The 25,808-nt window shown below is 38.8% G+C and overlaps 2 protein-coding genes across 3 annotated transcripts; one reads left to right on the top strand and one right to left on the bottom strand.

Annotated features, from left to right (window-relative positions):
* Positions 1-942: 942 nt before the first annotated feature.
* LOC121185930 (cytochrome b5) lies at positions 943-4,973 on the bottom strand. Its single transcript, XM_041044460.1, has 5 exons — positions 4,506-4,973; positions 3,438-3,566; positions 3,238-3,264; positions 3,061-3,092; positions 943-2,592 (listed from the first exon to the last, which is right to left on the bottom strand). The coding sequence occupies exons 1-5, from the start codon at positions 4,704-4,706 to the stop codon at positions 2,502-2,504; spliced, it is 480 nt and encodes a 159-aa protein (XP_040900394.1). The 5' UTR covers positions 4,707-4,973; the 3' UTR covers positions 943-2,501.
* A 2,244-nt stretch (positions 4,974-7,217) lies between these two features.
* On the top strand, positions 7,218-24,596 carry dhx38 (DEAH (Asp-Glu-Ala-His) box polypeptide 38). Of its 2 annotated transcripts, none has more exons than XM_041036439.1 (27): positions 7,218-7,448; positions 8,197-8,528; positions 9,261-9,454; positions 9,814-9,975; positions 10,092-10,254; positions 10,477-10,595; positions 10,687-10,763; positions 10,866-11,021; positions 11,159-11,320; positions 11,451-11,558; positions 12,009-12,133; positions 12,262-12,399; positions 12,494-12,680; positions 13,548-13,733; positions 13,876-14,016; positions 14,500-14,610; positions 15,001-15,117; positions 15,278-15,385; positions 15,528-15,640; positions 16,561-16,769; positions 18,391-18,545; positions 19,196-19,351; positions 19,702-19,836; positions 20,286-20,411; positions 20,536-20,631; positions 21,428-21,549; positions 23,752-24,596. In XM_041036439.1, exons 2-27 carry the CDS (start codon positions 8,200-8,202, stop codon positions 23,831-23,833), a joined length of 3,777 nt encoding a protein of 1,258 aa, XP_040892373.1. In that variant the 5' UTR covers positions 7,218-7,448; positions 8,197-8,199; the 3' UTR covers positions 23,834-24,596. The 2 variants fall into 2 exon arrangements, with proteins under 2 accessions (XP_040892373.1, XP_040892366.1); XM_041036432.1 differs by having other exon boundaries at positions 9,258-9,454.
* The last annotated feature ends 1,212 nt before the right edge of the window (positions 24,597-25,808 follow it).

Raw genomic sequence — 25,808 nt, 5'->3', positions numbered from 1 at the left:
ATATGTCATTTTAGTCATAATTGTCTGAGACAGTATTTATACAACAGTGGTCAGATGTTTAAGGAATAATATACCATCTCAGCTGTGAAGACCACACAGGGTACAAGGCTGTAACACAGGAGCAGCAGCTCCATCCACTATGGCTGCTTCATCTAATGGCAAAGTGATGGGCATGTGAGTGGTGGTGTCTTCTGGGCTGCTGCCATTTCAGGTGTCAGTTGAAGTGGACCTCCAGACAGCTTAACACCAGCAGCTGCCCCAACAACCCTGCGCTTGTGTTTTTGCATTTTTAAATTAGCGAATGGCCTCAACAATAATTGAGGTCAGACTTTTGGCTTGACAGATCCCACTGCTAAGTTCAGACGATGGTTTTCAGCAATTACAGGTGTATCAAGAGCAGATGTTAGTTCATGTCTGTCCTCTCTAGTTAACATACCAATCTTTTTTTCTAGATTTTTTTTAGGTTGTAATTATTTTGTCCATCCTTTGCAAGCACATTAACCTCATTCTATAACCATCTGTCATATTTAAATTATTCATGAACAGTGTCAGATCCTATATTGCTTTGTTAGCGATTTTTAAAGCAACTTATTAGAAGTATCTCTAAACTGTACTCACCTGCAGTACTTCCCTCTGCGTCGCATAAAAGGCTGTTTACATTCAGTATAAAGTGTTCCACACAAACAGGTTTTCTTGCTCTGTATGCACTGTTTTTTTACTGTTTATGTTTGCATGTTTAGTTGTATTTGTCTAACAATTGCCAAAGGCACAGAACAAATTTCCAAAATGACAGTTAACTGAACAAACGTATTGTTATCAATGAGAATCTTCATCCCCTACTGTTTACATATATATAAAACAAAGTATACATATATATTTATATACATAAATATTTATATATGTGATTAGCCCAGTATTTCAATGACTTGTCACACTTTTTGAAAGATTCATTTTATTCAGAGTTTTAATGACAAGAAATGGCAGTTGAAATGCAAAGAGATGGCAAATGTTTACAGTCAACAAACTAACTTTTGACATCCTCAAATAATATTGTAGTCAAATGTAAAAATAGCAGCAAGTTATATTCAGAAATTTTGAACTTTTGTGAACTGACAGGTGATAAATGGATTTCAAACTGTTATGGTTCAATTGTAATATTAAATAGTAATATTAAATAAAATGTCTATTTCAGAATATTCAATAAACGTGATTTTAGAAATGCTATGCAAAGCTTACCTACACCAAATCCTATTCAACATTGCCAAAATCTGAACAGCAACCTTGAAAGTTAAAAAACACTAGTAACTAAAATTGATTATTGAATATGTGCAGTAATCAACTGCTCATCTATGGCTCCAACGAGAACTGGTAAGTCTGCCAATTTACCAACAGCGGCCAAACAATAAACACACACCAGACTTCACTGAATATAATTCAAACCCTTCAGTGACAGTTGCCAGTACCATTCATCCAAAATGTTCAATTAGGATGCATTATAATGAAACAAGGTCGTGAAAAAGCATCAGTTAAATAACAAATGGCATAGTGAGAAAAAAAAAAAACATTTTAAACAGCACAAATACTTCTTTTCTCTTAAGGGAATTCACTCATTCACTGCCAGCTATTATATCTGGGTAGTAAAATATTATTCTATTATTACATACTACACAAATTTATATTCATTTATGGATCAGGTATTTTGAACATTTACACAAATTCCTGATAACACATCTGTAGAAAAACCAGCAAAGTCAGAACACATTCTACCTTTAAATAATCACTGATACAATATAATTCACCACTATTTTCAAAAAGGAACAGACACAAAAATCTGACATTGCATTTACATAATTGGAAAGATTATGTGTTTACAACCAAGTGATGCAAACAAGCATTGTTTAACAGCAGAACTGTGCAGTAAGGAGTGAATGGAACAAACTTATGATTACTATTGAAAGTTAGGTAGTGGTGACATTTCTCACTTTATTAAAACTAAAAAAAAATGCATCAGAAGTTATAAGTCAATGTAAAAAAATAGAATGGTCACTGTCATCACCAGTCTGCATACTTAACATCATCTCCCTAAATCTTTCCACTTTATCTCCCTGTGTAATGACGGTGCATGTATACCAGGCTGTTAGCAAAACCTTTCTCTGAGCACAAAAATGGGTAATGACCATACAGAGACAAAACAGGGTCAAATGCATATGAAAGTTTAAGTTAAAGACAACATTTAACATTAATGACAACAGGCATAGTGACAATGAAACACAAAGAAACTGAAGGCAGACAATTTAATAAAGTCTCTGCCCAACTGTCGATTTGGTGCCCTCTATGTAGACGGACAAGGACAAAAGTACTTTATCAAACTGCTCCCCTCCTTTTCTTGTTGCAGAGGATGCAGACACTCCTAATTGTGTGCATTCAGTGTGAGGAGGTTTTGGTCAAACATTTCAAGGCCTCCAGATGAAAAGAATGAGATGAAAACAAGACGCCAGCACTCAAGAGGACTTGTGTTCAAACATGTAGTAGCGATACATGACACCAACAACACCTGCAACGATTGCAGGTATCAACCATGTGGTCCAGGAGCTGTTGGGGGGAAGAAAAAAAAAAATCAAGTATTAATTTTTTTAAGCCACAGCAATTACAATGGAGGATAAAGGCAACAATAAGATAAAGATATGAATTACAAATGGTTATGGCTCACCGCTTCTTTTATGTGAATTTATCAGTGTTTATGTTAATTATTTAAAAGAAATCAGTGAAAATCATATTTAACCACTTGGAGAAAAAAAATATTACATTAAATAAATAATATTTAGTTTAGATTTTTTTAAAAAAACATTTACCGGGATTCATACATGTACAGCAAATCATTTGCACTTTAACCCTGTTTTTCTTCTAACATTTTCTGAGCTGCCAACATTGCAAGAGGACTTTGTTCATTACAAAGTACAGTGATTAATGTTCAAGACACTTGGCTTTGTGGTATATGAATGCAAATGTGAAAACTGTAACCAATGAGCCTGACACGTGGTGTTCATGATAATGTCTCACCCGGATTCTCCTGAATTTGTGGCATGCACCTCCTGCAGTAGAGAAAAGAATACAAATTTAAATCAGATATTGTATGATTTAGGCAAACCAGAAACTTTGTATTATTGTTAAAAATTCTGTTCCAGTGACTTTTCTATTGTAGTTAAGAGAAAGAGATAAACAGACATTGGAGCTTACCTTTGGTTTCTCCTTTTTCCTGTCATCCTACAAAGAAATGTAATAAATTAATATTAATGTCTTCATGTGATGGCCAATACTCATAGAACAAGAATACAATTTAAGTCTGTTTCGCAGGTAGTCCATAGCATAACTTTCATATTTCATGTACACATCATGTAAAGATATTACAGGTAGGAGACCAGGTCTGTTCCTCTTACCATGTGAAGTTCCCCAATGTAGTACTGCTGGAGCATCTCTCTGGCATCTGTGGAATGACCCACATCCTCAAAGCTTTCTGTGGCATCTGCACCTGCCTGCTCCAGCAAAACCTCCTCACCTCCCGGATGCTGAAATCATAATGGGTAGACAGAGTCACTCAAAAGACACACTCAAAATGTGATATAGTTCATTTCTATGCTTGATTAAGTTTGAACGCAGTGAAAACTCTATAAGTCACAGGCCAATTAGTGAAAAGCACCAAGACAGTCTTTCAGTTCAGTTTATTACATTTAGTATATGTAAGAGAAAGGAAGTTTTTGCATCGGTACATATGACTACTTTCTATACGTTGTGTAAGTTACATTTTTGTTCATAATACGTCCGCAAACTTACTTTTAAGGTTGTGAATGTGGATTTTCTGCGTATAACAGTTATTTTTTGTTTGTTTTTAACTCTGTGGTATTTCTGATTTTACTTTATTTAAGTTAAAGGACCGGAATACTTTCAGCACTGTTGTTTTCAATGACCGTATCACTTACTACGTTATCTTACAGAGCTGTGCCAGGTGAGTTAAACCTATGAAACAAGATCACCAACATGCAATTTTCACAGTAAGCCTAAGTTACTGGTAGTAGATACAATTAATGCTAGATTGTCAAATATGCTACTGTTAAGGCTAACATTATTCCAGACGTGTGGACGCAACGTTATGAAACGGTGGACAACTTAGTCAACTAGTTATTAGCTAACGTTGACTAACCGTAAACGGTTGCTAAAAATCGTGTCGCTAGAAGTTTTAGCACGTATCGCCTAGCATAACTTTATTTCACCCTGGGTTAACTTGAGATCGGGACTTTATACCGACGGGGTTAGATGTTGGACAGTGACTGCTACTACTGTGAAGACAGTCTGAAAACGTTACACGTCGGTCATAATGCTAACAATACGTTTTGTAATTCCAGGAAGTAGTCTTGGCCGAAATGAGGTAACCACATGATTACAGCAAAAAAGTATGACAGTATTAATGGTTAAGTAGTTTCCTCCAGTTGGAAGAAAATGTTTCTTACCTCTTCAAGGAAACTTGTTATGTCGTATACTTTATCGTGGATGATGAGCCATGTGTCATTGCTCATATTGTGCACTCTTATTTCTTCCAATGTGTAATATTTCACATCACTTCCCACTGTTTCGCCGTTTTCCTCAGCATTGGTGTTGTTAGCAGATCCATTGCCGCTATTAATGAGGTTGTCGTTTATTTCCTCACCCATTCTAGCGTAAATACGAATAACCTATATGGACTAAGCAGCTAGCTAACGTTAGCTTCTGTTAGCTAGGTACAGATGAATGTAACGCTGTCTACGACTTGATCAGTTTCCACCCAGTTTGAGTACGGCTAGTTGTTCTCAAAAAACTCCTAATTGCACAGCAAAAGAGATGGCATAAACAGCACTCAAACGCTAAACATTGTTGTGTTACGAAATAAGTAACAGCCTAACCCGGCACATCAGCAGACATGTGAAACAGACCAATGACATACGTGTTATTTTACCACAGAGCGCAAACACGACAAATGACCAATCGAAATGAGACTTTCAGAGTGGTGACCAATCAGAATCGACCACTTGATGATCATGAGACGGTGAAATTTGCAAAGGTGGTCAACTGTGCGCTGCCAGTGCGCATTTTTTCGTTTCCACTGACTTGAATCATCTTGTATGTGAGCTTATTTAACATTTTGTTTGTTTTGAGTATGTTAAAAAGCATTTCATTATTTTTTTTTCTCTTTCAACTGCCAAGTAATAAATTAATTCAACTACAACTCTAAGTCTAATTTGGGTTGGCAAATTGTATTGCTGGCTTGCAATAACTGCTGACAGGGTGCAGAATATATTTTAAAATTGTATGTTGTGTTAATATATTGTATTACATACCACATTCTGGAACAGCAGAGTCACTAGCGAACACAATAAAACAACTTATCTACATATCAACTAATGTATGCATGGTAGAAATGCTCCAATAAAGTTACATAGAAAAATTAACTTGTTTCTACAGTGCTTCGCAATTTATAGAGCTTGCTATGTAGTGGGAAGCCAAATTTGAGAATTGGAACCACTGCAACAGAAAATTACTTTGGTTGTAGGTCCTGGGCACTGCTTCCTAGTTTTTGGGATTCAATTGAATTAATGCATCACATCAAATTTTATTTCATTTACTCAAAGGATATACATTTAAACCATACATTTTTACACATTGGAATAATTTGAAGTGATGCCCTTTGCTGGTGTGCTACAAAACAGGATAGTGCCTCTTTCTGTGCTGATAGGGGGCCTGTGAAGCATATGTTTGTTACTGATAGGTCAGGTTGCCAACCACAGGGAGATAGTGGCAGATATGTACTTTGCCAATTCTTCACCAGATACTTCACATGGAAAAATCTGGATTTCATCCTCTGCAGCTACATTCTTATACACGTATATTTGGCAAAGTCTTTTAGGAGACTTGTCTTAATACACACTAAAACAGAAAAGATACTTTTTTCAGTACACAGCATAACTTGTGGTCCAACTAACCCACCGGATAAAATATCTACTTGTGCAACAAGAGCAAGAACACTTGCTGCATGAGGCACAAACCTTGTCACTAACCCCACCCCCATCCCAACAGATTACCCAAATACCTCTGCACACATTCCTAAAGTTGTAACATTATTTTCTTTACTATAACCACTCTGCATAAAATACTGTGCCAAGGAGAGACTGATAAGTTCGTACAACATTCAGGGATAAATAAGTTCCAAATATACAATAGTACATTAGTAAAAATATCACTGGTTGTGACATCCATCCCTATTCTTTTGCCAAAGAAAAAAACTTGCGCAACATTTTAAGAAGATTATCTGAAAAGTACTTGCCCCCAATAGTGCTCTATTAATTAACACAACAAATGGAGTACTGTGCAAGTGTTAAGTCAGTTAGTGTAACTTTATCCATTTAGATATCCAGGTTATGTTTTGTAGTGGTCATTATGTTATGTTAAGGTTTTTATAAAAATGCATTAACTTGATGTGACCATCAAAATGTTCAGTCTAAAATGTTGCCAGTTAGTGTCACAACATCCTGGCTTTTTATGTTCTTTTTTCTTTTTTTGTTTAATCAGTTTACAACTCAGTACTTTGCACAAACATAAGACAGAGATGCCACACATTCTCCAGTTTTCTGTGGCCGCTGGTACGTTTTCTTTGTGATTTCAAATTCTAAGATGTGATGTCCTTTTTGTCTCAGCTACAATTCCTTTTAATGAAGATTTTATTAGTTTACTTTCCAATATACAACATTTCAAGTTTAAAATCAGAGATCATATAGTTCTTTCACCTACTTATTTGGAAAGTATTCTCCAGGCAAGGCTGTATTAGTATTATATGGTAGTATTTATAAATCATAAAGAAAAACAAAGAAAAGGCAAATAATAAAAAGGTATTTACTTCTATTGGGGAAATAATCCATATTATTTCTAATGATGCACTGAATAAAAACCGTTTAAAGAGGAGTAGCCAACTGTTTTAATTCCTGTTGTCTATTATTGTCTGACAGAGGTAAGATAATAGGTCTTTTGGATGCTGTGTGGAAAACTTTAAAGTTTTTTTTTTTTAAGCTTGAAGGAGTCTCATGCTCTATGTTCTTCCCTCAGTCCTCTCCCTCTGTTAACACAACCAGTTTCAATAAAGTTTTACATTTTGTTTTTCTGCCAGCCCAGGGACTTGTGGGATTGCAATGGCTGCCGTCTTGCCTGTAAACATACGCACCGTATTTACGAAAGCCGCAGTATAATATTTTCCAGTGACAGCCTTAAATCCCCCATTTTCTGGACTGCTTACCCATCCATTACCTGACCTCAAGTCTTCGACTTTATTCGAGAGTTTCTGGTTTTGACACCCAAAGAAAAAGGCGGCATTTTCCCGCTGTTTGCCACCGGCCTTGGTCCAGCTAACGTTAGCTGCTCCGTCTGAGGTACGTAATTTTACTTAAAGGTTCTTCGATGAGTTACGGTGAGCTGCCCTCGTGTTTTCACCAGTAACAAAACCAACTCCTGCGGAAAACATGACAGTTTGAAACAGTATTACCGTGAACGTAAAACAAAAGACCTGAAAGCTTCGTTAGAGCCTAGCCCCATGTGTGATTTTGGAGCAATGTACGTAGTGTTAAGGTCCCAGATGGGGCTAAGGTTAGCCAAAAAGACGCTGGTAGTGTGCTTGTCATATGAGGAATAACTACGACTTATCTAAGTTATCTATGGATTATTGTTTGTTGGGTTGTTACGTATTGTTATTCAATAGATTATTATGCGTTGCCCCTTTGAGCTGAAAGTAAAATCAGGTTAAATAATTGTCCTGATGGTAGATGGAAACAAAAGCCTTTAATTTTACAACCAACTTTGTGTCCATGGTGGGGAAACAGACACGAATTGCAGTTCAGTGTAGACTGACGGAAAATTTGAACCCAGTAAATGTTGAAGTGGTTTATGAAGAAAGAATCGTAAACACTCTTGTTCCAGCATCTCATCTAAGTTATTTATAAGGACAAATGCTAAAATTTCACTGTTTCCAAGTTCTCAACTGTGAATGTTTTCTGACTTTCTTAGGCTTCTATGACAGTAATATCTCGAGAAGTGGCATGGATGATAGATGGATTGTCATGAACAACAATTTAGTAGTATTACACATCTTCACCTCTTACACATGTCATTATTTCCCCACAGATAATGGATGATGATGAATCTATACATAGGCTGGAAGGGACCAACCCATCTGCTCAAGTTGGTGGCCTTATCGTAAAGAAAAAAAGTGCTGCTGTAGAAAACCATACTTTTCGGGCACCAACTCCACGCACATCTTTGCTGGGCTTGGATCTGCTGGCAGCCCAGAAAAGGAAGGAGCGTGAGAGTAAGGAACAGGCAGATTCTAGTGGTGAAGACAGAAATAGAAAGAAGTCCAAAGTTTCCTCCTACCAGGACTGGGAGGAAGGTAAAAGTGACTCTGGCTCTGATGAAGAAGATGATGATGATAAGAACAGAGGTGCTAAGAAGGAAAGGTAAGTGTCAGTGCTTCACACGGAATAAAATTTTGTTGATAATTATGGATAATTTATAATCAGACAAGCAACACCCATCCCTCATGTCTGTGGAGACCCAAAGTTTTCAAATAAACAAGACATTATGAAAGAAAACAAAAAAGATTATTTTATTTCATAATATCACACAGCCAAGACTTTGAGATCAAAAGTGACATTATGAAATCTAACAGTAATTGGGGAAATAAGCTTTGTGAAATAAAAACAGACATTTTTAAAATAAACACTGCTAGAATGAAATAACACAATAAACTGTGAGAAGTAGGATAATTTTATAATATTGGGCTGAATTTTAAGAACTACTTGCATTTTCATAACTTCATGGTTATATATTTTGGTTTTGTTATTTAATATGATAATTTGATAGATATTTAATAGTATTTTATTAACTTATTATAGAAAACTTTGGGTCTGTAAACCCCTGGCCCTCCCACTGTCATTTTTTGAAGCAGTTTTTTATAGATTTTAGCTTGTGAATCCTTCCATAGAAAAAGGTACGCTTACTATACCAATGCAAATATTAAACCAGGACTGTCACTGTGACTCATTGAAAAACATTACACCCCTTTTTCTTTTAATGTCTATGCATTACTAGAATATTTTTCCACTTTTACTCATTTTTGTAACCTTAGTAGCATGCAAATATATAAAGTATAACTAATGTGTCATATTTTGTTTTTGTCTTGTCAGTAGGAAGTATCGTGTAACTGGCTCAGAGACCCCCTCAAACCCTGGGGGGGTCAGTGATGAGTTCAGACGCAGGCACCAGCAGAGAGAGAAAGACAGACGTGAGCATGGAGTCTACGCCTCCTCCAAAGAGGACAGGAACAGAGAAAGGGACAGAGAAAGGAGCAGAGATAAGGGCAGAGACCGAAGGAGTGAAAGAGGTGATGATGCAGTCATGCAGCAGTAATGGGATTTTAATGCGACTAGACTTTTGGTCGCAGTCCATCATTATTTATCAAATTAAAATTCTAGATGTTTCCTGGTTCTGCTTGCTTTTTTGTGTCATATTATTATAAATGGATGCATTTAGTTTTTTGAGTAATGTCACAACATTTAGAAATTACATTTTGATGATTGTTCATTATTTTGCTTTTCTAAAAGGTTTATTTATTGTAAAACGGATCTAGAGTCTGAAAAATGTAATCAGTAGTTCACTCAATAATGAAAGCAAATGTTTAGTGTAGCCCTGGTCAGCAGTCGAGATTGTTGAGAGTAACTTTCCATTTTCTCTGCCTGCCAGATGAGCGAGACAGTGGCCATACTCGTGGCAGCAGCAGTAGCCGGTCGGAGCGTTGGGAGCGCAGTGAGAGGAGTGAGCGCTCAGAGAGAGATGGCTGGTCCGATCGCATCAGCCGGGGGAGTAAGAGAGATGAACCCCTCACACCACAGCATCGCCCAAGAGGTAGTATTGTTTATTTGATTTACTTCCTTTTATCATTATTGTGCAATTGTATAATCGCAATTGTAAGAAGCACCTTTAATTATACTGTTTGACTAAGCTGTCTTAATTTTAAACAGATGCTTTCACACCCTCACGCTCCAACTGGGATGAGGATGACAGTGGTTATGCCAGTTCAAGGCGTTCCCAGTGGGAGTCTCCATCCCCTGCCCCATCTCACAGAGAGTCGGATCGCTCAGAGCGAAGCCATCGCTCTGGCCGAGAGAGTGAGAGGAGGGACAGGTAAAAGCAAAACAGCCATCATTCATTTTATCTCACATTTTCTTTGCCTCGTCCCCAAAGCCTTAGTTTTCTATTTGAAAAATCTACATAAAGCTGATAGTGGGATTGTGATAGCAAACAATACTTGATGGTTCAGTGCCCGTCAAACACTTCAAATGCCTCGCTGTTGAGAAACTAATGGTTCTTGATGCCTGCATAACTCTCTGCCTGCTGTGTGCTTAGGTCAGTCAGAGGCCGTTACCCTGACGACACACCCCTGCCTACCCCGTCCTATAAGTACAATGAGTGGGCCAACGACAGAAAGCATTTGGGTTCTACCCCTCGTTTATCACAAGGAAAAGGTGCTGTTCTAAAAACAAGCCATTTTATATCTACACAAATGATTTAAATAATGTATGTCTGATACCAATTCTTACTCTGTTTCTTCTTCAGGTAGGAAAGAAGATGGTGAGGGAGGAATTATGTTTGATAATGAGAATGAGAAAGAACAGTGGGAGGAGGACCAGAAGGTGAGTAGTACAGTTATCCCCCATTTATGCCTCATAGAAACTTTTAATTATTTTCTAGTGGTATGTTTTTTTTACAACTTTTAATGTCTCACTGTTTTGCAGCAAGCTGACAGAGATTGGTACATGATGGATGAAGGCTATGATGAGTTCCACAACCCTTTCACTTCCACGTCAGAGGAATATGTAAAGAAGAGAGAACAGATCCTTCAGAAGCAGACCCAGAAAAGAATATCCGCCCAGAAGCGACAGATCAATGAGGTACAGCCACTGTGCTTCATATGAACCTAATCAGATCTGTGTGTCAGCATGCATATATGGTATTTGTATATTTGTCTTGTTAGTGCATCTGTCTGTGTTAGTAGATCTTTTTTAACAAGCTGTGTTTCTTTTCTCAGGATAATGAGCGGTGGGAGACCAACCGTATGCTGACTAGTGGTGTGGTGCAGAGGTTGGAGGTGGATGAAGACTTTGAGGAGGACAATGCTGCCAAGGTTCACCTGCTGGTTCACAACCTGGTTCCTCCTTTCCTGGATGGAAGAATAGTCTTCACTAAACAGGTGACAGAGACTAGAATATTTAATAATAATATTTAATGATTTGGATCATTAGATGTGTCAGAACTATACATGAGGAGTTTGTTTTTGATCTAAATGTTTGTGCACTTGTGTATTTTATTTCCCGCTGCAGCCGGAGCCTGTCATTCCAGTGAAAGATGCAACCTCTGACATGGCCATTATCTCTCGAAAGGGCAGCCAGCTTGTCCGTAAACATCGTGAGCAGAAAGAACGCAAAAAGGTTGGCTGGATTAATAACTGAAAATTAAAGTGATTTGCAATAAATGAGTATTACTTTGAAACTGAAGCAAGGAAGACTTGATGAAATTAAAACTTTTGAATGGGTTTGACCTGGTTTTGCAATCCTGCTCCTGACCAGGGTTTAATTTTAACAAATCATATATTCTTCTGTTGAGAAATGTTAATGGGGTTTGTTGGTGCACACCTGTCCAGTTGAAAATGCCAATGCTGTCAAACTTCATCACTTTAAGTAAATAATTTATTCAAGATTACCTTACCTGATGACATTTTCACTGCCAACAGCCATCAGCAAGGTGAAACAACTTGACAAATGTGACACCAGATCCTTCGTCATCTCTTCTGTGTGTTAAATGTGCACGAAATTGTAATTTGAAGCTATAATCGTCACAATTATATGATATATATATAATTGGAATAATTCTGTTGTCAGGCACAACACAAACACTGGGAACTGGCAGGCACCAAGTTGGGAGATATCATGGGGATCAAGAAGGCGGATGAGGAAGATGTCTCTGGAGGCAAAGTTGTTGGCGAGGACGGCAAAGTAGACTACAGGTGACCAGACTGTCTATGTAAAGTTTGGATCTAGATGACATTTGACATTTTCTTTTAATAATCCAGAGGCTTAACTTGTCTGACTTGCCATATTAACTTTTGGTGTCTTTTCTCTCTCTGCCTTACAGAGCTGAGCAGAAATTTGCAGACCACATGAAAGAAAAGACGGAGGCCAGCAGTGAGTTCGCTAAGAAAAAGAGCCTTCTGGAGCAGAGACAGTACCTGCCTATTTTTGCTGTCAGACAGCAACTTCTTAATATCATAAGGTATTTTTATCCAGATAGAGTGTTTGCATCAAAACTGTGATGAGTTATCTTTGGACTGAGTTATAACTTTGACCGTTTCATTGTCCATCTGCAGGGACAACAGCATAGTGATTGTTGTCGGGGAGACGGGCAGTGGGAAGACCACCCAGCTGACCCAGTACCTGCATGAGGATGGCTACACCAGCTACGGCATGGTGGGTTGTACTCAGCCCCGGAGGGTGGCAGCCATGAGTGTCGCCAAGAGAGTTAGCGAAGAGATTGGCACCAACCTTGGAGAGGAGGTGAGAAAGCTGGCTGGAACAACCAGCCAACCAGTAGTCTGCTTCTGTGTGCTGCTTTATCTCTGACTGACGTGACCATTTAATATGAATTAATTTACTGTGGCTGAAAAGATAATGTTCTAAATATTGATTATCGCATGTAGAAAATCAGTTTAGGAATTCACTGTAGCTATTGGCCATAGCTGATTTTGCAAATTTAATCTATTTTGGCATATGCAGAATTATAAGGAATTATGATTATATTTTTTTAATTACAGTTTTTACCATCTTGGTTGATAATAACGCTCAGTGTCTGTAAACAATTTAATTGTTTAGATCTTGGAACAGACTTACACTGATGGCAACAGTCCAACAGGTTTAAATAAAGTCCCAGTTATCTTAAAAGGCAAGGAGAACTTGAACCAGAGTGCAGCTTCAGCATTGTACAGTTTGGTTTAGTACGTTAACTCTTGTGGACTTGTTTGACTGCTGAGTACAGACAAACACAGCTACTTTGTTCTGTGTTCTTGTATCTCTGCTGTGAAGCTGATTGAAATGACTTGTTCAGTGCAGTATTTAATGTATTGTGTGCCCAGTCTGAGGGGCCCCAGGCAGAAACTCAATATTAAGTCACACCACCATCTAGTGGACAAATTGAATATAACACATGAAGTGAAACACTGGAATCTCTTAAATATTAAGAAGAACTGGTTAGGAAATGGCTCTGTGACCGCAAACACTGATATGAGGTTGCATTTTTGGTTTTAAAATGTGGTATAATATTTCTGTAGTCCACATACATGTCATACAACAGTATTTGATGTAAGAAGGTGTTTTAAAGTCCAGTAATATTTTCAGTTGATTACTGACTGACTGTGTTGCTTACAGGTGGGCTATGCTATCCGTTTTGAGGACTGCACATCAGAGAAAACTCTGATAAAGTACATGACAGACGGTATCCTGCTCAGAGAGTCACTGAGGGAGTCTGACCTGGACCACTACAGTGCTGTTATCATGGACGAGGCTCACGAACGCTCCCTGAATACTGATGTGCTCTTTGGCCTGTTACGTGAGGTCAGCATACAACTACCTAACACCCATTAAAGATTCTTATTGTCATTTTCAAAACATGCAGCTGTGTGTAACTTGTGATTCAGTGCTAAATTTGCGTCATGATGTTCTCGCTTTATAATTTCTGTCTGCTGTTTTCTACCAGGTTGTATCTCGACGCACTGATTTGAAACTCATAGTTACCTCTGCAACTATGGACTCAGACAAGTTTGCAGCATTTTTTGGCAATGTACCCATATTCCATATTCCAGGGAGAACGTTTCCAGTTGACATCTTGTTTAGCAAGGTAAGTTTATGTTTTGATTCTACTTTAAGTTTAGGCATTTACACTGCAGGAACACTCCACTGCATCTCTGCCACTAGATCATTTTGCTAGCTTGAGATCATTACTATTGTTCCATATTTCAGGTGTCACATCTCATATGTAATTTTTCTGAGATCATCTTAATGATATATATTTTTTAAGGAACATTCATAGATTGAAATGAATTTCTAAACTTTTAAAATATGTGTTTAACCTTAAGACACATATAAATATGTCTTAAAAAATATGTATCACTGTTTAATCATATTTCATTTCAGTACACAGCTTTCTATAGAAATAACTCACAGAAAATACATATCTTGGTCAAAATGAAACTTTTGGCATGTAACTGTAAAAAAGTTGTCCACTGTAGTGACACTGTAGTTTCAAAACTCTAAGAATTGTGACCTTTCAAGAGTTATTTCAGTGCTTTTGTTAATATACTTTGTGGTATTGTATGTGTAGACACCTCAGGAGGACTACGTGGAGGCAGCAGTGAAGCAGGCCCTGCAGATCCACCTCAGCGGGTTGGTGGGAGACATCCTCATCTTCATGCCTGGTCAGGAGGATATCGAGGTGAGACACATGGCTGGTATTGTCAGTCAAGTGGTTGTTATGCATTAACTTGTTGCACGAAGAACTGTAATTTAAATTTCATGTGCAAGGTGAAATTAATTTTTCTCTACAACTTTCCTCAAAACATAAAATGTTGGTTGGTCAATATGCCAAGCTCCAGCAAAGTTGTTGGAGCTTGTCTCCCCAACCATGGGCATCTATAGTGTTTCTACCTTTTAATTTTCTTTTTAATTTTTTTTTTTTACATAATACTACAGTACAACTGCCTTGCATGCTGGACACATCTTGCTTATCTTGTAGTTTATATTCATTTTGTCTGTTGCCACAGAACATGAGATATTGTCCATCTTGTGGTCTGAAGGGAATTAAAATATTCACTTGTCCCTGCAGGTGACATCAGATCAGATTGTGGAGCGGTTGGAAGACTTGGAGAATGCTCCACCTCTGGCTGTGCTGCCCATTTACTCCCAGCTGCCATCTGACCTCCAGGCCAAGATCTTCCAGAAGGTTTCTATCAGTCTCTTCTCATAATATTTCTTTTTTTGGACTTGTGAATGGATTTCCCTCATTTCATTTGCATTTCTACACTTAGTATCTTCGAGGGCTTGTAATGAACACAAAAGAGAAAACAAACATAGCTGATTGCCTTTACTTTATTCTGTGCTAGGCTCCAGATGGTGTGAGGAAATGCATTGTTGCTACAAACATTGCTGAAACTTCCCTTACTGTGGATGGAATCATGTTTGTTGTGGATTCAGGATACTGCAAACTCAAGGTACTCCAAGGCCTCAGTCACATTTTAAATAAATTGTACACATATATTTTCATGTTGAAGTTTATAATAGCAAAAAGATAACAGCAAAAGCAAACTGACATTTCTTATATTTTCCTCACTTCTTTTTTTTCCCTCTCAACAGGTTTTCAATCCTCGCATAGGAATGGATGCACTGCAGGTTTATCCCATCAGTCAGGCTAATGCTAACCAGCGTTCTGGCAGAGCAGGACGTACAGGACCAGGGCAGTGTTACAGGTAATAGTTGGCTCCTGTCTGCTGTCAGCATACACTTGCAGATACAAACACATGCACACAGTTGCATGCCAAGAGTGCTGAGCTGGAAATAGTGCATAGTTCATATTTTGCCATATTTGGGTTTCTGCAAGGCTGTTGCTAACTTTGGCTTTTAGCTGTCAATACTGAGAGTCCCCTGATCCAAAGGAAGGAAGCATATTCTTATTTTGTCATTCTCCTTACAGCCTCCTGGGAGAAGGAACATACATTTCTACATCATACATACATCTCTGGTGTCTAACTTAGTTCAAGTTCTTTACATGGCATACACAGCTTTACACCAAGTTCATTTAAGGCGTTTGAGTTGAGTGTGTGTGTGTGTGTTTGTTATAGGCTGCACAGAGTGAGTCATTCTGGTTTGCTCCACTCGCATGGAGAATTCCCCACTCAAAGACCCTTTTAGCTGTGAATACAGGGCGCTCTCACACACAAGCTCGAAGCCTCCATATACATTCTGCAATTATAAGCTCCTACATCAGACAGCTGTAATTGTTGAGAAGGCTTTAAGCCAGGTCCTTTACTTTAACTCTGGCTCTGGATGTTTCCCTTCACTGCTGACTCTATATTTCCTTAAATAAATTGTAGCTTCCTGAATTTTCCTATGCAGCTGATCTTAATCTGATCCTTACTTCTTAGTTAGAATCCCACTGACATGTCTGCACATATTATAGAACAAAATCATTTACATTACTGTCACATAACGAGATGGCCCACAGAAGCATATTCTCTGTCCCTGTTTGCACAGTGTTTCATCAAAAATAAAAAAGAATATACAAACATTTAACTTGTTTTAGAATAAACTGATTTTAGTATCATTCTTGGTGGCTTACATTTCACACTCTTATCTTACTTTTATCTATGTGTTTCTCTGTGCCCTCCAGGCTTTATACTCAGAGTGCTTTTAAGAATGAGATGCTGACTACCACCATACCAGAGATCCAAAGGACCAACCTGGCCAATGTAGTCCTGCTGTTGAAGTCTCTGGGTGTTCAGGACTTGCTCCTCTTCCACTTCATGGATCCGCCACCTGAGGACAACATGCTCAACTCCATGTACCAGCTCTGGATTTTGGGAGCTCTGGACAACACAGGTGGGTGGGGAACGGGTTGGAATTACCAGTGGCATCATAATTTGATGTTATCATGATACATACATCTACAGTGTATGGGTTTCATTGGTTTTCAGTATGTTGAATATTTCAATATATTGCCGTTTCATAGCTTTGTGACTACTAATTAAACATATTATTTTGATAAGTGATGAATCATTATGCTTTTTTCAAGCATTCCCTACTATTTTTTTTAATTGTGAGGATTTCATACTTTTCTTTGTCTTACATGAGAGTAAATTTAATATCTTTGGGATTTTGACTGTTCATAGAATAAAACAAGCAATTTGAAAACATCACTCAGATTTTAGAAAGTTACGATGTGATGTGCTTTATTTACACTATATTCATATGACATTTTATACACCAAACAATTAATCAATTAACCGGTACAATAGTTGGCAGATTAATCATTAATGGAAATGAACAGTACTACACAAACTAATGATGCCCCCAAAGGAAGACTTTGTTAAATTCAATACAACTTAATTAGATAAAGTTTTAAATCAGGTCAGTTCAGCTTTGTCTTTTTGCCACTAAATGGTATCATAAAGTAGCCAGGCCGAAAACAGTCACATAAATAACAAACATTAAATTTCTTATGTATCAATATGCAGCCTGATTTGGTTATGTTAATTTCCACATACTCTCTATACTATTCTCACTGAAAGCAGATGAGAATAAAGTAATTTTGTTCTATGAAACCCTTTTGTATTTTGCACACCATTTCGTACATTTAAATAAGTAAAAATCAAACAAATACTGGACTATAACATTTTAAAATTGTCACTAAAAATTTTATGCTATATCCCTTTTTGTATTCCTAATTGTAGCACGCAATACCTGGCCTAGAACGGTCTTATACAGTACATAAAGTACTTATATACAGCAGGGACAAACAGCATAAATCATCCTCCTTTTGAGATGAAGATGTGACAGAATATTGTGGATCTCAGGAATGTATTTCCCCCTCAGCGCGGCTTTGAGATACTACATATTGATGCTGACACCACAAACACAGGCAGGAGACTAGCTTCTGTAAAGGATGCTGCAGTGATGATGCAGACACTGCAAACAGGCCTGGAGGAGTTAGTTGTGAGGTTTAGGCAGTGGAGTAATTGCCTAGTAACTGATCCTGTGTTTGATTTGACTGGTCGGGTCTCATTTCTGTCTCATCCTTAGCCAGATTCCATGGGATTTAGGGATTTGGGGATAAGGGGGGACTTTTGATGATTCCCTGTATGGTGTGTTAACAGCAGATTATCTCTGATTAAGGCTTACCTGCCCCAAACTGGCTGCTCTGCTTCTCTGCTTTTCCTCCTCATAAGCTTCTTAGACTCTGTCGTCTAATCATTTAAATCAGAACTGGCAAAGTTTTTGATCTCACTCTCCTTTATTCTCTACAAGTATTCTCAACTGTCAGCAGTTCATCCTCCTCTGTCACGGAGATAGACAAATAAGTGTCACATTATACTTGCTTCACCCTCATGCCAGCAGGCTTTTGATGGAAAAGAAGCTTATCACTCGGCTTGTGCTTGTCCTTCCTCCATTTTTCAAATCTCATGCTCTTGTATGACCTTGTAACTCTCTTTTGCCCTTTCAGGTGCTTTGACACCGACGGGACGTATGATGGTGGAGTTTCCCCTCGACCCTGCCCTCTCCAAGATGCTGATTGTGTCCTGCGACATGGGCTGCAGTGCTGACATCCTCATCATCGTCTCCATGTTGTCTGTGCCGGCCATCTTCTACAGACCTAAGGTACATCAGTCACTGCATAACCGAAATACATACTGTTCATTATCCACTTACTCGGAAGCGCCAGTGCAAAATAGATGGGAGTCTGCCAGCCTTATTGTTCAGAGAATTATCACCTGATTCTGCAGTTTTTCTCAGCTCTGTGGCACTTTATAACATTTTTTAGCTGATTGTTTGGGTTTTCCTGCCCACAAATTTTCTGTTCTGGTTCACTCTCTTTGCTCTAATAACATTTTTTTTAGCCATAGTTAGGAAAAGGCACTGAAAGGTCAAACTGTACACTACCTGCTCAGTTAGCACTGGACAGCAGACAGACACAGTTAGAGACTAGCTGGTGAACATAGTTGTTATATAGCGTAAATATTGCACTGAAATTTGCCAGGTGCGCAAGAAACATGACTCCCAATGAATGCTAATGTTGCTACCTATCCAGCACATCTGCTGGATAGGTACATATGCTCATAAATTTGCTGTGTCACCTTAAAAGGTGACATCTCTGTCTATATTGAGTTCACAGCCTGTTTCTGCTGTGTATTTACACTTTTAAATAAGTAAAATATTTTGTTTGTATAGAAATATAACCTTAAATGATCAAAAAAAGAAACAAAAAAATAAATGTAGTTATATGTGGAAAATTACCTGTGTCTCTGCAGGGTCGTGAGGAAGAGAGTGACCAGGTGAGGGAGAAGTTCTCAGTCCCAGAGAGTGACCACCTCACCTACCTCAACGTCTACATGCAGTGGAAGAACAATAATTACTCCAGCATCTGGTGCAATGACCACTTCATCCACACCAAGGCCATGCGGAAGGTCAGACTGCTGAATGGATACCCTGTCATTCAGTTTTCACTTGTTAAATTCCAGCACATCAGCATTATCATATGGAAATCACACCATTTAAATTTTGGGTTGTTTCTTTCTTTTAGTTAGTTTGAATGTGTGTAGCTTACAGCACGGGTCCTTTTGAGGCCTGCTCAGTGTAATGGCTGTCAGTCTGCAAGTATGGCAACTTCTGAGAATTCATTCTGTGATACTTAGTGATGCATTTTCCCCTAAAACAACTGATTTGAAGCAAACTGTTTACTCAGGACAACCTTGCAACAGGTAGTGCTTGTTCACCGTATAGTTCCACTTACATTTCCAGTGCTGTTTCTTTAAAGGTGCGTGAGGTGCGCTCCCAGTTAAAGGACATCATGGTGCAGCAGAGGATGAACCTGGTTTCCTGTGGCTCAGACTGGGACATCATCAGAAAGTGCATATGTGCTGCTTACTTCCACCAGGCTGCCAAGCTCAAGGTACTTTCTGCACTCTGGGTTTTCCTCGGTTAATATGTTACGCCTAGTGGCAACTGGTTGTGGCAGATTTATAGCAGCATAATTACAGAGTGGTGAAATATCCCTTCTGGCCTCACATTAATACAGTGCTAAAATCTGAAAGGGAATTTGAAATCATGACTATATAATCAAGGTTCTCAGTTTGACTTATGAGTAGCCGGCTAGCAGTGTTGGATATACTTAAAATTCATTTTCCTGCTGCCTAAGCCAGGTGAAGAAGCCAATTAGCCCAGATGACCTGCTTCGCTCTGACCTTAAAGGGCGCCAATAGATGCAGCTACAAACACACACACTTGGACTAATACACACAGTTAAACTTCAGCACACTAAACCCCACACTCCCATTTTTCTCATCCAGAAATTCTGAGTCGCACATTTGATTTGTTATTTATGCATGTGTTTGCTCCCAGGGCATTGGGGAATATGTGAACGTGAGGACAGGCATGCCATGCCACCTCCACCCTACCAGCTCCCTGTTTGGTATGGGCTACACACCAGACTACATCATCTACCATGAGCTTGTCATGACCACCAAGGTAAAGAGTCTGTTGACTACAGAACTTAGCCAGCATGAAAGCAATAAATGAAATGTGTGTGATGTACCTGTGTATGTGGATTATACATGTGTTGTTGATATTCAACTTGTGCTTTGTGTTGTAGGAGTACATGCAGTGTGTGACTGCAGTGGATGGAGAGTGGCTTGCAGAACTGGGGCCCATGTTCTATAGCATCAAACATGCGGGCAAAAGCAGACAGGTAAGGCGAGACATGGCAGCTACAGCACATTAGGTTTATTTACAAAACAGCTAGGAATGACCACATTTGTGTACTTTTAGTGTGGGATTTCCTTAGTCCTTAGTTCCAATCCAGGGAAACCTTAATATTACAGCATATATGTATATTTTAGACCAGTAGCTTAGTACCATTTTAGCTCGTGACCCCTCGATACTGGTATGAAACCATTTGACTTTTCCGAAATAATTTTTAAGGGCACGAAGAGAAAAAATTGCTCTGTAACTCACAAGGGAAAAAAATGATTATTGGAGTGAAGTTTTACAATACAGTGAATTTTGTGTTGCTTTCCTATCCTGTTAATCCCCTCGCAACCACCCAGGTTTATCTTGCAACCCTTAGTAGGGGTTCTGACCTTTTAGGCTTTTGGACAATACTGTGCTTCAAATCTTGTGGCAACAGTTTGGGGAAAATAATTTCCTGTTTCAACATGACAGTGCCCCTGTGCAGAAAGCCAGACCTGTAAAGAAATTATTTTCCCAGCTTGGTGTGGGAGAATTTGACTGGCTTGCACTTTTGGGATGAACAGGAACACTCACTGTGACACAGACCTTATTGCCCAACTTAAGTGGCTAACATCCCTACAGCTCTTGTGCCTGAATGGGATCAAATCCCTGCAGCCAGGTTCATAAAGCCTTCCCAGAGGAGTGGAGGCTGTTATAGCTGCATATTAATGCCCATGGTTTTGGAATAAGATGCTTAACAATCTGCTGTATTGACTGAAATACACCTTCCTCATTTGTTTGGGTTGCTCTTCCAGGAGAACCGTCGGCGAGCCAAAGAGGAGATCAACAACATGGAGGAGGAGATGTCCCTGGCCGAGGAGCAGCTGAAAGCACGTCGAGAGGAGCAGGAGAAGAAGAGCAACAGCAGCAGTCTTAAGTAAGTCAGCGACCATCTCTCCTCCTTTTGGTCCCTCTTCACACCTGGGGCCACATCCAACAATAGTTTCCCGTGGCCCTCATTTTCCATACACAGTCAAGATAGAAATGTTTAATTTACCTACCTCACTGCCAATCCATATCTTCACCCCTCCATCCCTCTTCCTCCTCTCCCACTCTCTCTACTCCAACTCTCTCACTCTTCATGATGAGCTTTTCTCACCTCTGGTCCCTCCAGACGAGACAAAAAGAAATAATATTGACTCCTGGCTGACCCCCATTACTGCAGCAATTTAAATTGTGCCACAGCAGAGCAGAGAAAGGAGGGGAACGTTCATTTTCAAATTAGACCCAAAAATTAATTTCACACCCATCCACGAGCTTTACACAGAGAAATAATGTTATAAAGACAGATTTAAAAAAGAACTTTTATAGTTAATTAATCAGCTGGTTTATCTGTCTTGAGTTTGTGTGACGAGGTCTGTGACAGATCTTTTGAAAATAATCACTCTCGAGGTATGGGATTAAGAATTAGATTTAAGCAGGGGGAAGTTGAATGTGTGATAGTGAACGCTGAAGGCTCTCCTGGGCTCTTGGCTTGCTTTGTCCTCCGGCAGGCCTCACAAGCATCTCCTCCATGAGTTCATTGTGACCAGGATGAAATAGTTTTGTCGGGTACATCTTCATGTGCTGGCTGCTTATCACCTGACTCCCTGCTCACCAGCACAGATCAGTGGTGTGAATTACTAAATGGCCCAGTCATCTGTTTTGTGTATAAATGTAGAAGTGTGTGAGCGAGTGTTTTTAGAATCACATCAGTGGTAAGATCGGGAAGTGGGCGGGGTTGTTGTTCCATATGAATCACTTACAGTACAACGCCACAAGTTTTAGCTCCTTAGCATATAAGTAGGGCCCCTTAATGCTGTTTTTCTTTGTCGTATATGGCTGTCAGTTGATTTGAGCTTTGGACAGTGAAGTGTGATGACATTATTCACCATTTCCTGACATTTTATAGATCAAACAAGTCGTCTGTTACTCAAGAAAATAATTTGCAGATGAATTGATTTTTTTAAAAAATGATTAGTTGCAGCCCTTCTGTCAAGTACTGAAAGTTGGCACCAAATACTCTTAACTTATTGAGGCCGTTTCTAATTAAAATTATAACTGTCCTAATTTTAGACTGCAGCTGCATGAGAACTAAGTTTGAACTCTTAAAAAAACATTGTTTTGTAGAAAAACCTGTTTATACTTCTCAAGCCCAACACCGAAACTTTGGTATCACATCTTCACTAATATCAAACAAATTTTCAAGTAATACAAAGGCCTGTGTATCCTTCATGTTTTTGCTGACCATTTTAAACTGAAAGCTATATAGGTGTAGATTTATGGATGTAATTATTCCTACCATTCCAGGCAGCCATAGGTTCCTGTTCAGCTCTGCATGCATTGAAAATCAATTAGAGTTGTGTAATCCATCACAGTGTGCATCAAGTCTGCCTTAATATTTGTCAAAGTTAGACTGTTGTTGTGTGGTAATGCAGTTTTAGTTACATATTAATATGAGACATCTATATTTTGACTGTGTTATGAAAACCAATGCAGTGTGTAGGGATAACTGTATATTGCAGTTGCTAAATTGTAATAAAAAATATGCATAATTTTTAGTAAATAGTCTAAAACATCTGAATCTTAGTACTACGTGTACATAAACTCTTTATGTCTACATGCGTGCACTGCTGTTATGAAACCAGTGGAAGCTTGTGTATGGAGAGAAACAACTGTTTCTCCTGTAGTGAACAGAGAGAGGGGGACACAGTGACAGAAGGGGGTTATGGCCTGATGGTTGTAATTGCTGCAGGTGTCTGTGTGTGTGTGTGTGAGGAAGAGAGAGAGAGAGAGAGATGAGGAAAGTGTGGGCAGTGTGAGGGTGTCACGATGCTGTAATTAAAGATGATAGATTGTGCTGTCAGAGGCGTCAGGCTCTACGTCCCAACACTCTTCACAGAGACACCAGCCTGTCTTTTCCCTCTCCTCCAGTCCTGCTGCTTTCATGTTCATATTCAGCCACACAGGCCAGTCCTCCCCTCACCTTTAGTCTTTTTTTTTTTTTTTTTATAAAAGAAAGACAACTGCTTACCTAATGTAAGCGATGATTTGTTCACAGCAAATAAAACGTCTTGTTTCTGACTTCTCTCTACCTCAGGGCAGTAAAAATCTGCACACCAGGAAGAAGAGAGCAGACCCCCATGACACCCAGGCGTACCCCTGCCCGCTTTGGACTGTAAAATTCCTCCTGGAAGTTAAAGGCCCATCAACCATGTGGGCTCCTTAGAACTCATCGTCATCCAGACTTGGACCACACCAGCACACTACCATTTGGCTCTCTTTCCCAGCATGGCCAGAATCAACTGCAGTTCACGTACAGACCACTAGAGTGAGAACTTGTATAAGGCACAGGACTCAAAGATGCACCAGGACCATCAAAATGCCTCCCTCCACCTTCGTTCGTCAGCCAGCTGTTTCCATAATACGGTTTAAGGTGTTCTAAGGTTTGTATATACTGTATTTATATGTGGTCATTTCTTTCTTTCTTTCTTTCTTTCTTTTTTTTTTTTTACAGAAGTCTCTATAATGATTTTACCTGACCTAGAATTTTCTATGTTCGTTTGCATTTTTTTTCCTCCAACCTGAGTATATTATCAGAGGGACACTGATAAATAGTGATCTAATTTCAGTGTTACCTGTCTTTTGTGTCCTTGCATTTACTAGTTCTTGTACTGTTGGCGGCTTGAACAGTGTGTGTGCCACCATGAAGTGCTCCTTGACAGACTGAAGCACTGTTCAAACTGTACTTGTGGCACGAGTGTCTTCACTCTCTAGATTTGTATTGTAATACCCCCTAATACACACACACACGCACACACACTCATGCAGGCTTAGGCAATTGACCTTTTTGTACTTTCAGTTACCCTTGTTCCAATAATGTAATGTACCACAGCTTTGCTTCATACAAAACATCACCACACTGGATTAAACATGTCAACAGTTTTATTTTCATGGTCCTTGTGTTCAAAATAGCACACAGTTTCCTTTGTGGTTTTTACTCTGAACAAATGTTTGCAAACATATCTTTTAAATGGGAAGACAATGTGCTTTTTTTGATGTTCGCCCTCTTCCGCTCTCTCAGCTGATCAGAATATCGTGCAGCTTCAGATAGACTGGTCTGTAACAGAACACTTTAGTGAAGGCCATGTTTGGATAGTGACGGGTCTGTTTTGTCTTTTCTACATGGGACTCAGACAGCAGGGGGACAGTTAATGGAATTTTTTTTTCTCAACATTTTTTGTAAATGGAAAAAAAATAAATAAATGTTAGCTATTTTTTCTAAATCTGAGGTGATTTCATTTAATATCGTAGTGACTAACGTCTTTTTTTGTGCACTGCATGTGCCTGAAGTAATGATGTCATTTCAAAACACTTTAAGTTAATTTTGCAGTGGCATGGAGGACGGCTCAGTAAGTGAAGGTGACGCAAAAAAATTTTAGGCTTCAAATTCTCTATGTGGCAGGGATCCCTTCAGTGTAAAAAGAAAACAGTGATGAATGGTTCATTTTGAGATTCTGAGCTGTGCACATACATTATGTTTACAAATCAAACCTCTACAGCCAGAGATTTAATCAGTCACTGCAAAAGACTGACAAACAACACTTCATGGATGCAACAAACAATTATTTTCATTATCTGCTAATCTGCCGATTACTTCTGGACAAACAGGTTTTTCAACAACATTTCAAAAACTAGAAAAATGCCAATTATAATTTCTTAGCCCAAAGGGATGTCCTCAAATTAGGGCTGCAACTAATTATCACTTCGAGTATTGATTTATTGTGAGAAAACAGTGAAATCACAATTTTCTAAAGCCCAACATGTTAAACGTGCTAGTTTTTGTCAGACCAACAGTACGAAAGATATTTACTTTGCAATCACAAAGAGACAAAAGCTTCAGATTCTCACAACTGAGAAGCTGAAACCACAAACTGACTTTTCAGGTTAAACAATGATCAAATACTTGATTAACTTTCCATTGACTGACAAGTTGTGTCAGATCTATTTCAAATTGACTGTTGGATCAACAATACAAGACATCAAAAGATCTTTTGTTTACCACCATATGACAAAGTAAAGCAGCTTAAACAATCAGCTTTAACGATTAATGGCTTGTCAAAATAGTTGCTGGGTAATTTTCTGTCTATTAAATGA

The sequence above is a fragment of the Toxotes jaculatrix genome, chromosome 1 (assembly GCF_017976425.1).
Source record: "Toxotes jaculatrix isolate fToxJac2 chromosome 1, fToxJac2.pri, whole genome shotgun sequence".
NCBI classification, from domain to species: domain Eukaryota; kingdom Metazoa; phylum Chordata; class Actinopteri; family Toxotidae; genus Toxotes; species Toxotes jaculatrix.
This window is presented reverse-complemented; position numbering and strand designations above follow the sequence as displayed.